Consider the following 13,186-nt stretch of genomic DNA (forward strand, 5'->3'; position numbering starts at 1 on the left):
TGGTAAAAACTATCAAATTAAATAATATTGTCATGATTCCTGCACACTGCAAGTCGGATATATTTTAATATGTTTTGTACATTTCAACCTTTATTATTAAAGGAGGTAAATTGTAAAGTGTGCTTGTACTAATTAAGATTCCCGTTCTGAACTGACATCACGGGAGTTACTCTGACAAATTTACATTGAAGACAAACTGTCATTGAGCAGTATGCCCTACACTATAAATACCAGTAATAATCATGACAGGTTAAATGACATGCATTTAAAGGCCAATCCTAAAGTTGAATAGTAGAGGGTATCAGAAAATTGTTGTTGCTGCAGGTGTCAATTATAAAGAATATAAGTAGACAGTGAAACACTTCCCAATCCTTTCTTAGTCATCATTTTTATTTTCAGTGATTTCGTGATTACATTAAGATTTGAAACTCATTCATGAAAATGTTCGCCTCAACAGTGTACATGTGTAATGCAGTTTGACAGTGTACGTTCAAAGACAAACAGACAAAATAAACATGGTTTCCTTTTAACGTGCGAACACGGCAAGCATACTCGCTCTCAAACTTTGCATTGAACAATAATAACATGTTTAACAAGAAAGACAAGAAAGTTTACAAAAAGGAATAAGACAGGGGACTTGAGAACAAAGGTGTTTCCTCGCAGTGCAGTGATGGACACACTGGTTAGCTGCAATGGCCCCAGTTGTCTGCTGCTGATGATCCATACTGTCTCTGGTGGAGTAAACGCTCAGTGGATGAGACCTGATGCTCTGCTCATATGCTGTCCAGCTTCTTTAAAACATACGGGGCTGTAAACACAGAAAACACAGATGATTAGATGAGTATCTTAATGATATATTTATCTTCTCTGGGATTAAGGCCATTTGGCTAGAGTTGTTGTGAGATAGTGTATACTATACACGACAAATAACCTATATTTTGGTGTTTCCTTTAGTGCATACATTGATTATCACATGCACGAGGTGACCAAACACTATTGTAATTATCAGTGAAGCACTCACAAAATGTCAGTATTGTTCGCTAACTGTAAATGTCAATGTCATCTGCCTGTACTCACTGGCTCTGAGAAGGACGACGTAAAGAAGAAAGTTTCGTAAAGATGAGACGACATCTTGTCGCATTTTCTTCTTCATCTCCTCTGGGTCCATTTTAGGCCCGAGTCCTTCCAGTTTGAACATTATCGCTGCGGTTTAACTGGGTTTTGTTCCTCGGTCTGCCTACGTGTTGAGAATTCACTGTCTCAGGAGCGTGCATGAAATAATCTACACCGGAAGTACGTACCAACGGAAATCACGAAGTTCGACGGCGCGCATGGAGGGACAAATCAAAAAGTCAAAAATTAAATGTCCCCCCCTAGTATTGATTTAGTTAAATATAGCAGAAATATATGATTTTACTGTTTTTATTTAAGTTTGGTTGGTTTAAAAAGCAATCTGTATTCCTTGAATAATTCATGTTCATGTTCTGTCCTGTAAATATTATGGATGTGTACGTCCTGTTAGGGGGGAGGAAACACAATAGTCGTATCCACTACAGGGAGTCCGACTCTGCAAACTCATTATTGAGGAAAATCACTTAAAAAATATATTTTAGATGTGGTCAGATCAATAACTAGGGTGAAGTTTGACAAATTAATTTAGGACTATACATTTAAATATTGACATGGGGTCTCACAAGACAGCAATGCAGGACCCACTATGAGGACTTTATCATTTGAGTTTATATTGTGATTAAGTGGTGCAGAATGCCCAACTAATTTATAATTAATTAAATTACCACAGACCAGCTGACACATAATGGATATTGGGCCTATGGGGCTTCTGGGGCTCCAGGGGCAGTTTTCCACTTTGCCAGGTTCAAGCTTTGGTTTTGGAATCATGGTGTTCATTGAATCAAGGTGATAAAATGATGTAAAATATGTTGTTGAACTGAATCAATTCCAACTATATTTTATTCCACCACATCAGACATGGTGAATTCCTTATAAATAAACATAAAAAGTAGATTTATTGTTATTCTAATCATTATTATTATTACTTTTATTATGATTATGAATGTTATTTGTATTACTGTATGTTGGATGAGCTGACCTTGCGGAGGAGGGTGGGGATCCTCCGGGCAGACAGCGGAGGAGGCAGGGATGAGAGAGACGAACAGAGGGAGGGGGTGGGTTATTTCTGAGCTCAGGGCCGAGGATTAGGCAGCGAGCAGTCCCAGTACGATGACAGCATCCAGCATATAGCCAAACCCCCCACACCACATCACCACCATCATCCGGCCCGGGAGGACGCCGCGGATATTTTTGAGAATCAAACATCGTTTCTCTTCAAATTCTCCGCATCGTTGCTCCCTTTGGGGGATAACCATCCCAGACTCCCGGTCCGTCTGTCTCCTCCTCAGACGCACTAGGTGAGTTTTCTCGGTATTTCCCAGTGTTATTGTCTGATGAAGGAGCGCCCGGCTGTTCACGGAGCCGCCTGCACCTTGCATCCATTCCTGCCGTTTGGACTGATTTATTTTATCACAGCGAAATGAATGATTTAAACTGACGGTCGTTTTCACAACGCCTGCAGGCTACACCCATGTCCCCGTTTGAGGGAGGCGGTGGAGAGATTTAAATCCGATTAAGATTATAAAGATAAGAAAAGACTGACCTTTTTTTTCTTTGTTTAGCCCTCTGGTTTGACCGGCATGGCTGTGCCAGTGATCAGAGTTAGTGTTTGGCCAGTGCGATGGTAAATATTGATTGTTAAAAAGGTCATTATTAACCCATTTACGAGCGATAGACCCGGTCAATATCATACTCCAGTTCATTCTACGTTCATGTTATTGGAAATATACATCGCAAGGCCACTGTACAGAATTACAGTCAACATTCTGGCCATTTTGGTGACACGCTGAATGGCATTCATTCTACATCATAAACACACGTCTTGTGCAGCGACAGTGGAGAGCCATGCTGCCGTATGCGCAGTGAAATCACCGTCACTGGCTACAGATTGGGAACGAAAGGACTAAAATCCTGCGGATCAGGAGGCTACCGGGAGTCTGGGTAGTAAAACACGCACATTATGAATGGGCGTAGGCGATGTGTGCAGCCACCCCGGGACAGCCGCCTCTCCTTCTTTTTCTTTGCTCATGTCCTTCGGCCAGCAGCAGCCTCTTTTCTTGCGCTCTTCCGTGCCGTGCCGGGCATGACAAGCGCAACACAACTAGACCGGAACAATGCGTTTTGCTGTTCTGGGGCCTTCATTTAATGCATGAGATGATTTAATATGACCGCTGGATACGGTTCCATTCAAACACATGTTATACCGCAGCCTTAACTGTGCATAGAGACATCACTTTAATCATTGCGCGTCTTTTTTAACAGCATCATATGCATCTAAACACACACACACACACACACACACACACACACACACACACACACACACACACACACACACACACACACACACACACAGACACACACACACAGACAGACAGAGATGCACACTCAATGAATGAATGAATGCCATTTTGTCCCTGATGAGCAGCCTAGCTGTGGATGCTGAGTGTTTTCCTTTCACTCTTGTGGTCACTGAGAGTGTTTGGCTGTGCTCTACCACTCCTGCAGGCCCTGTGCTATGACTCAGGGATGTATGCTACAACATGTGATGGGAGTTGCTACTCCGAGGTCAGTCTGCCCGAGGAGAAAACACGAGGGGCAGAACTTGCACATCAGGAGAGCCTTGATGCCGAGCTGCATTAGCCTCGATCTGCCCCACTGACTGCTCCTCTGTCCCACTTATATTGAAGCCAGCCAGCCATCCTCTCCCTCTCTCTTCGTCTTTAGTCGTGGCTTCATGTCTCCAGGGTACACTGTGTAGCTGGGCCGGTGTTTGCTGCTGCAGCCCAATCCATGGACCAACTGATCACTAGATCGATCGATAATTGAAGCTGTTCAGAAATGTGATTCATTTTGTTACCGCCACTGGAAGCTGTTGATCAATCAATATTGGTGTTGCTTAGTCAAGGAATTCAATTATTTCATGGGTCAGGGGTTGCATTGGTGTATGATAACGGCAGTGGATGGATTGATATATTGATGGATGGATGAATTGATTGATGTATAGTACAGATGAATACACTGTAAATGTGTATTTTTCCTTCAAACTGTATCAGTATTACTCCTGAGGAAAAATTAGACATGACCTCATTGATGTGACAGCTCCATGGTGATGGCACACTTGACTGGCAGTGGTGCCATAATGTAGGCCAACTCTATTTATGAACATATAGTGAAACATTAGGAGTATGAAAAGACTAAAACAATCATAAAGCCTATAAGTTAATAATCAGCTCTACCAAGTGTATTCCCCTTTATTCAGCTTTGTGATATGAAATATTGAAGTCGTACCGTGGCTATATGTAAGTGTTATTCCAAAGCCCAGAGGACGATAGCTGCTGGCTCACTGGCTGCCCTCATATTACTTTTATTTAACAATAAGAAATCTATTGTGCCGTTTTTTGAAGGATCACTGAGTTGACGGAAATTGGCTCAGACAGCAACAGAAGAAGAGATGCAGACAGTTTTCCAGACTTGCAACATCTCTCATCCTCTAACATCCAAAGATCTCCCTCTCGCCTTCTGTCTCGCTGTCTGTCTCTCTCCGGAACCATCAGAACCACCGATAGAGATCTGTAACACAATGCAGCACACTATTAATCTTCAAAAGACCCATTATTTAATAGTGCACTGGGGAACTCAAGCCTCGCCAGGTCGCAGATGAAAGGGGAAATGAAATGAGCGGCACACAGAGAGCCCTGTCTTCATAATGCTAATGGTATGAGCTGACAGGCTGAATGAAGTAAAGGGAGATGTGATTATGTCTGGAGGACAGACAATTAACCTGCAAAAACACAAGCAGCAGTGAAGCAATCAACAGACTTAAACAAGCCACCAAGCTGTTGTTTGACAGTTGACTATAATAGTATTTTTTTTCTCTGGGGAGCATGCATGTCAGTACTAAATGGTGGTGATGAGTGTAATCCTCTCGATGGTGAATATGTTGTCTGCTGTCTTCTGCAAAGCGATCATGAATCTTTGGAGTATTTATTGTCGGCTTTACTTGTTGTTCCTCACATTCAAAACAATTATAAGTAATCCAGCTGCCCCACATCAATCTCACACCTCAAATCATCCAGATATTCACACTTTTGTGCCACGTGTGCTGCTGTTGGACTGACTGTTCACTGAGCTCTGTTTCAAACTTTGTTGCCAGCAACTCTGAGCCAAAATTAATTGTTGAGTTGCTGAACCAACCCCTGCTGCTTCTACCCAGCGCCCCATGTGGTGCAGCTGTATCCGGTGTGTCATATTCGGCTGGAGGGGGTGTGTGTGTTTCTGTGTGTGTGTGTGTGCGTGTGTGTGTGTGTGTGACAGATTGGGAGCACGTTGTCAATAACAGCCAACTGGCCCTTCCTAAATAAAAGCTGTCGTTCAGTCAGCGAGCAAGGCTTCTGCTGGAATCTGTTTACCGATTGTGTAACACTCACTTATCATATTAAGCCCTGTGTGTTGTGTGTTGTGTGTTGTGTGTTGTGTGTATGTGCATGCATGTGGTGTGTGCTTGCGTGTTTGAAACCACAGTGTGTCCAATTGCTGAGTCCAGTCATAATTTATTACAGCGGGGAGCTGATTGATAAGAGTTTAAGTTATTACTGATAAATTCATCCTGTCAGTCAGATTATCATATCCATGAGCTCTTATTGTGTCATTTAGCAGAACAGCAGCTGTATCTGGGCATTTTTTCTCACACTTCATGTCCCAATGCAGCTTCCGCAGGGCCTGTCTAAGTTGGTGTGACCTACCGTATGAACTGCATGTGTGCTCATGCCAGGCGACGGGATTGAATAACTGACTGACCGAGACAGAGAGACATTGTGTGGGCAAATGAGCAGAGAAGGGCGGACATTGTCTCAGATAAATGAGACACAGACATCGACACAGAGAGATACAGACAGCCTCCATTGACTAACAGCACTTCGTACATTTATTCTTCATGTGAAGAGTGGCGGAGGGGTGAGAAGGTAAAAGGAGGAGAGAAGGGAGAAAGAGTGAAAGGTCTGCCGATGAGCTGTGTTTGTGGCCAGCTTGGGGACTTAAGGACAGCGTAGGACAGGATTCTCGATTACTGTTGATTCAGAACCAGATTAGGAGCAAACCCACCGCCAGCTCGCAGACACACAAGTTTTACTTGGATTTGAAAGCGCTGTTACATCATTAGAAAGAGGGAACGAAGTCTTCATCTAAGCCACCTTATAGTGGTGGGAAAGTATAAAACAGCATTAGAAATGTCCCAATGCTACAGGTCTGCTGTTTTAGTTATTTAACCATACATCAATGTCTGTTGCCTGACCTTGTTGGTGGAGAAACGCTGCAATGATCAGATTTGTTTCCACTGCTTCTTGTGGACAGACTCCTTTACGTCTCACTGTAGATACTTTTGTTCTTTCTTTTCTTCTCCTGCAGCTTTATTTCCCCGTTTCTTTGCCTCTGCCCTCTTTAAAATGCTCCCCCTCTACTCCCCCCTGCAATATCCTGTCCTTTCTCTCTTTTCTATGCCTAGACCAATTCTCTTTTCTGTATCCCTTCCCCTTTTCTCAGCCCCTCAGAGTCCCCTCCCCTCTCCCCCCTTCTTCACCTCTGCAACCCCCATACGTCTTTCCTGTGTGTCTCTCTTCTTCTGCGCTCCGCTCTTCTTGTGGCCCGTGTTGGCAAAGAGGTAGAAGGAGGCGGTCGGAGGCTAGCTGCATTAGCACATGCATTATTCATGTCCCCTGCAGTCTGTGTGGGTCTAGGTCTTCTGCTGGCTTTTCACTGGGACACAGGGCCTGATGGAAGAGCTGCACAGACGAGACTATCAATTCCTTGATTCCTGCTCCGTCTTGTAGATGAAAGCCCCAGGGAGTGAGAGTTTACTTCGCAGATCAACATTTAAGTACAATATGGTGTGGTTTCCTTGGATGAGATCAAGAATGTTGATTCGGTGTCTCTCCCAATTTAACAGCCAGGCTTTTCACAACAAAGCTTTTCCCAAGTGTGTTTTCCTCCCCGAACCAGAGGCCGGCTAAGGTTTCAGCCACATCTGCCCATATGAAAGACTTGTCCTATTTTATCCTTGGCAAAGATCTGTCTCTGCCTGCAGTGTTTATATTTCCACCACATCAGGATTCACAAGCTGTGCTCTTTGCTTTTAGAGTGCACCCAGTAAGAACTGTTAACTGAACTGGGCAGTATGAAATTTTAATTTAGACAACCAGACGGAGATGGAGTGCCTCGTCTCCACATCGCCATGTGCTTTTGAGGCAGAGGAGGAGTAGAGAGAGGGAGCGAGAGAGAGCGAGTGAGAGAGAGAGCGAGAGAGAGAGAGAGCGAGCGAGAGAGAGAGAGAGAGACTTGGGGACCAGAGGAGGCGCCTCTTGGAAAACCACAACCACATAGCTGGTTTGGACTCACATCTGCCTTACTTGACATACTTGCATGTTCACTCTGAAAACATCAACAACTGGAATATAGTTCTGTTACTTGTAACCAGGTTTAAAAATCAAGGCAGATACAGCTGATCTGACTTAATCAGACTTGATAACTTCACGCTCTAATTATAAAAATAAACTCTTCATGTGGTTATGCATCTTGTTTATGGGTTTTGACAGGTCTCCCTGAGAGTGATGCTCTGCTCTGCACAGGTGGTCGCACCAAATTGGGATTGGCCCTGATGAGCACGAGGACCCGCCTCCACGTCTTTTCAGCCAATCCTGGAGGAGCAGCAGAGCTGATGTCTCAGAGGGCCAGAGGGTATTTGTGTTCTGGAGTCCTGAAGAGACAAGCCACATCACGGTGAGTCACACAGTCAGTTCAATTGTGCTTCTTTCTCAAAATATGTGGACAAGATTGTTTCTTGAGGACAGTATATAGGCCTATGTCAAATCTTTCTCTGCCTTTTCCAGAGGCTTACCACATGTAATTAATGTGAAGAAGCCCTACCTTATTCTTTTAGAATATTTCATTGTTAAGATGTGCATTTCAAGGGTTGATACATATACACTAATTCACACTGCTTAGGTAACGTTGCAAAGGTGGGCTGTTATTGTGTGAGCGAGGATAGTAAACCCTTGGATCAAGTGCTAAAGATGTGCATGTATATAACAAATGGATGGCTGCTGCTGCCCAGAGAGACTGTCATCGGAGATGACTACCTGACTCGGCAAGGACAGTGAGGGTGAGAGAAAGAGAGAGAGAGAGAGGGGACAATAAAAGACAGAAGAGAGAAAGAAGGAGAATGACAGCAAAAACTGTCACCTGACTCAGCACTGACTGCAGCACTATTCAATTCAATTAAATACAATTCAATTTATTTTTGTGCAGCCCAAAATCACAAATTACAAATTTGCCTCAGAGGGCTTTACAATATGTACACATTTGACATCCTCTTGTCCCGGGACCGTCACATCGGAACAGGAAAAACTCCCCAAAAAAACCCTTTAACGGGGAGGAAAGAGGAAGAAACCTGTGGGAGAGCAATAGAGGAGGGATCCCTCTCCCAGGATGGACAGAAGTGCAATGATGTCATGTGTAGAACAGGATAGTGAATTACAACACATTCAATGTAATTACAGCACATTCAATGTATGACACAACCACGACAGGAGGCAAGACCTTGTCCAGGTAAACCCGGATACACAGGAACCTGTGAGGCGAGAAAGCACAGAGACTCTGGTGAAGAAGCAGGTCAATAATGTGCATTAATGGTATCGGCAGTATGAAATAGCAATGTGAGTAATAATAAAAGTGATATTAGCAGTTGGAGTCAGCAGGGCCATGGTAGGACGAAGGACCAGGGTCCAGATGAAACCATGCTCCATGGAAACCTGTGAGGAGAGGAAGCACAAGGACTCCGGGGAAGAGACAAAATCAGCACTGTGCATTAATGGTATTGGTAATCGGATTAATAATGTTAACAATGAAGATCGTAGTAGGTGTCAGCAGGGCCATGGCTGGTTGAAGAACCAGTGTCCAGATAAAACTGCGGTCATCCTGTGAGGCGAGAAAGCACAAATACTCCGGGGAAGAAGTAAAGTTAGTAATGAGCATTAATGGGACATCAATGCATACAGACGGAGGTGAAGAAGAGGAGGAGAGAGGTGCTCAGTGTAGGAAGTCCCCTTGTAGTTTTTGCCGATACCAGTTTGTCCATGGGCCGGTCCAAGGCAAGCCAGAGCCAGCCCTAACTATAAGCACTATCAAAGAGGAAAGTCTTAAGCCTACTCTTAAATGTGGTGAGTGTGTCTGCCCCCCGGACTGAAACGGGAAGCTGGTTCCACAGAAGAGGAGCTTGACAACTGAAGGCTCTGGCTCCCATCCTACTTTTTAAGACTCTAGGAACCACAAGTAACCCTGAATCACTGGATCGCAGCGTTCTAGTAGGGCAGTATGGTACTATAAGCTCTTTAAGATATGATGGAGCCTGACCAATTCGGGCTTTGTAGGCAAGTAAAAGGATTTTAAATTCTATTCTAGATTTTACAGGGAACCAGTGCAGAGAAGCTAATACAGGAGTAATATGATCTCTCCTCTTAGTTCTTGTTAGTACACGAGCTGCAGCATTCTGGATCAACTGGAAAGATTTAAGAGACTTATTAGAGCAGCCTGGAAATAAGGAATTGCAGTAATCTAGTCTAGAGGTAACAAATGCATGAACTAATTTCTCTGCATCGCTTTGAGACAGGATGTGCCTGATTTTTTAAACATTACGTAGGTGAAAAAAGGCAGTCCTAGAAATTTGTTTTATCTGAGAGTTGAAAGACAAATCCTGATCAAAGGTAACTCCAAGATTCTTTACGGTGCTGCTGGATGCCAGCGCAATGCCATCTAGAGAAACTATAGCATTAGATAACTGATTTCGGAGGTGTTCTGGGCCTAGTAGAATAACTTCAGTTTTGTCTGAGTTTAACATCAGGAAGTTGCAGGTCATCCAGGTTTTTATGTCCTTGAGACATGCTTGCAGTTTAGCGAGCTGGTTGGTTTCGTCTGGTTTGATCGATATATATAATTGAGTGTCATCTGCATAACAATGAAAGTTTATAGAGTGTTTTCTGATAATATTGCCTAAAGGAAGCATATATAAGGTGAACAAGATTGGTCCAAGCACAGAACCTTGTGGAACTCCATAACTGACGTTGGTCTTCATCGAGGCTTCATCATTTACATAAACAAACTGAGATCGATCCGATAAATAGGATCCAAACCAGTTCAGTGCGGTTCCTTTGATGCCAATATAATGTTCCAGTCTCTGCAACAGGATGTAGTGGTCTATAGTCGAACGCAGCACTAAGGTCTAACAGGACAAGAACAGAGACGAGTCCTTTGTCTGATGCGATTAGAAGGTCATTAGTTATTTTTACCAGAGCTGTCTCTGTGCTATGATGCTTTCTAAATCCTGACTGAAAATCCTCAAATAAACTATTGTTACACAGAAAGTCACAGAGATCGGTTTATAATTGGCCAACACCTCTGGATCCAGAGTGGGCTTCTTAAGAAGAGGTTTAATCACAGCTACTTTGAAGGACTGTGGTACATGGCCTGTTAGTAAAGACAGGGTGATCATATCTAATAAAGTCATGCTAATTAATGGTAGCACTTCTTTAAGCAGCCTAGTCGGTATAGGGTCTAAGAGACAGGTGGAAGGTTTAGATGTAAACATTGTTGAAGTCAGTTTGTCAAGGTCAATGGGAGTAAAGCCATCTAAACATATATCAGGGTTTACAGCTGTTTCTAAGGTTACTCTATTTGTGGAAAGATCGGTCGAGGGCAGGAGATTATTAATGTTCTCTCTAATAATTATAATCTTAAATAAATAATAAATTATAATCTATAAAAGATCTGATCTTTAAGAGTCCACATTTAATTATCCTATTTTGTTGTACTGTTGCTGTAGTTTTAACTTGGATTAAGTTATTTTGTTTAACTCCTCGATCGTTTATTTTTGATTTAATTAATTTCAGTGGCCGTGGGGCAGACACAGTCTCTATGTGGTTTTGCGTGAGTAACTGCTCTAATGGAAGCTCAGAGGAGTGTGTAAGACTGCAACTCTGCTTCCTGGTCTGATCTCTGTGTTGTCATGGACCAGGTCCATACAGAAACTGGGTCAGATTTGCAGAGATGAGATCTGCTCCATCCAAAGTAGGATGAATGCCGTCCCTCCTAAGCAAACCAGGTTTTCCCCAGAAAGTGTCCCAGTTATCTACGAAGCCCACATTGTTTGCTGGGCACCACCAAGACAGCCAGCGGTGAAACGATGACATGCGGCTAAACATTTCATCATTGGTCAGATTCGGGAGGGGGCCAGAGAAAACTACAGCACACACATGCACATCCATACACCTGCAAACATGCTGCACATTCAACACAATGCAAGGAAGTATCTATTAGCAGTCCGAACATCTTTCATCACCTATATGATGCTTCGCTCGGTGATTGAACGTTGTGTCAATAGTCGCTATGTGCAGCTGTCAGCTACCTAGCCTCGCTCATCCCTTCTCATCCACGTCAATCTGCCTCAATCCGGATCAGCGGGAGGTGCTAAAGTGACACCCTGATCAGTGTGGGCCCGTGCAGAACGAGGGTCTCGAATCCTCTTTAAGGACAGACCTACACTCCATGCTTTACTAATACTGAGGCAGACAAGTCATCGCTAGCAGAGACGAGCTGAAATCTGTTGTCGATGATTGTTTCAAGTAAAGATAAATTAATTTAGTATTATATCTCATGCAAATGACCTAAACTGCTTGAAGTACTCTATTGATTGCAATACAGGGTGTATTGTCTTCCCGTTAACCCTAACTCAAAGTACAATGAGGCAATTGCGATGTTATGGCTTTATCTTCCTTCTCACTCCACAAAGTCTTGTCTTAAAATGCCTCATACAAATGTGGCAGATGGCCAGAAAGTTGTTGGGCTCCTTTAAGATCTTAACAAAAGTCTTGGCTTGCAAAAGTTACCTCCATTATTTCAGAGAGCTGATCAAACTAAGCTCTCTGCAGCTGTCTGCTGAGGCCAAGGTACGGATCATTAGGTTTCAGGGGCACATTCGTCATCATTAGCTGTATTGATCAGGCGTCCCTGCCAAAGTTTCCCTCGCTTTTCTCTGCCTCACGGGGTGAAAGAGTCCAACGCATATATAAAGAGAAGAAGAAGTACATCATTAGGAAGTGGCAAAAGAATGTCTCATCACCATGATGCCAAACGAATGAAACAGCTACTTACTCTAAATAATCAAAAACACATTGAAATCTGATTCCACAACACATCCCTGCCCTCTAAAATATTTGTTGCTGTTACACAAAGCACAAAAGAAACATGAACATGAATAATGCAGCGCCCTGTCAAGGAATTATTCGAGGCTCTTCAAGCTCAAAGCCAGCGTATTGATTGGCTGACCGAAACAAAACACAGTTGAGGGGAATCGTACGTCTTGAGGTTTGGTAAGGATTCAATGCTGACCAGCTTTGCCTCCCTGGGGTTTGACCGAGCCCTCCATCCTTCATTATGTCCCGATAGCCCCCTGTGTAAAGGGCAGTTAAAGAAGAAAGTGCGCAGCTGCAGAGTCGTAGTGAACATGCAGATTGTAGCATATTTACGTTGAACTCTTTGTGAATCCTGTTATTGTGTGATGGTGCAGTTGTTGAGAATCAGGTCATTGAAGCAAATGTGTGTGTGTCGTGTTGTTGTTCATGCTGACTACACTCCCACACCCCTCTCTTTTCCTCATTCAGCCTTCCTTGTTCTGTTCACATATCTGATTATTCATCGTATTCAAGGCACGCTGCATGCTCTGAATAGCAAAACAGAGCAGATGAAATGCACATTTAGCTGAAGCCCAATGCTTGTGCTGAATGCAGAGTCCAACGAGACCGAGCTTAACTCGAAGCAGTTTCTAACTTATTTTCTGTCTCCAAATCCTTTCATCTTCTCTCCACGTCGCCCTATCTCTCTGTGTTCAGCTTGTTGGAATTATGTCTGTAGCTCATAAGCTTTTCTCTTTTTGTCTCTTTAGATAAATGGAGGAGAAGGAGCGATGTAGGAGCAGGTCTCCAGCTCGGAGAACCAGCCGGGTGCAGCA

At 43.5% G+C, this 13,186-nt stretch overlaps 2 protein-coding genes across 2 annotated transcripts in view; one reads left to right on the plus strand and one right to left on the minus strand.

The window, feature by feature from the left end:
• Nucleotides 1-368: 368 nt before the first annotated feature.
• tomm5 (translocase of outer mitochondrial membrane 5 homolog (yeast)) lies at nucleotides 369-1,268 on the minus strand. The gene is made up of 2 exons (XM_079268951.1): nucleotides 1,078-1,268; nucleotides 369-808 (listed from the first exon to the last, which is right to left on the minus strand). The coding sequence occupies exons 1-2, from the start codon at nucleotides 1,196-1,198 to the stop codon at nucleotides 774-776; spliced, it is 156 nt and encodes a 51-aa protein (XP_079125077.1). The 5' UTR covers nucleotides 1,199-1,268; the 3' UTR covers nucleotides 369-773.
• Nucleotides 1,269-13,124: 11,856 nt separating this feature from the next.
• Nucleotides 13,125-13,186, plus strand: part of frmpd1b (FERM and PDZ domain containing 1b) — a gene marked incomplete at its 5' end in the record, with an annotated part of 16,719 nt that continues 16,657 nt past the window's right edge. Inside the window, one exon of the mRNA XM_079268279.1 lies at nucleotides 13,125-13,186. This exon is cut by the window's right edge and continues 45 nt beyond it. Coding sequence (XP_079124405.1) covers nucleotides 13,125-13,186 — 62 coding nt within the window.

Source organism: Melanostigma gelatinosum (assembly GCF_949748355.1).
Source record: "Melanostigma gelatinosum genome assembly, chromosome: 5".
Lineage (NCBI taxonomy): Eukaryota > Metazoa > Chordata > Actinopteri > Perciformes > Zoarcidae > Melanostigma > Melanostigma gelatinosum.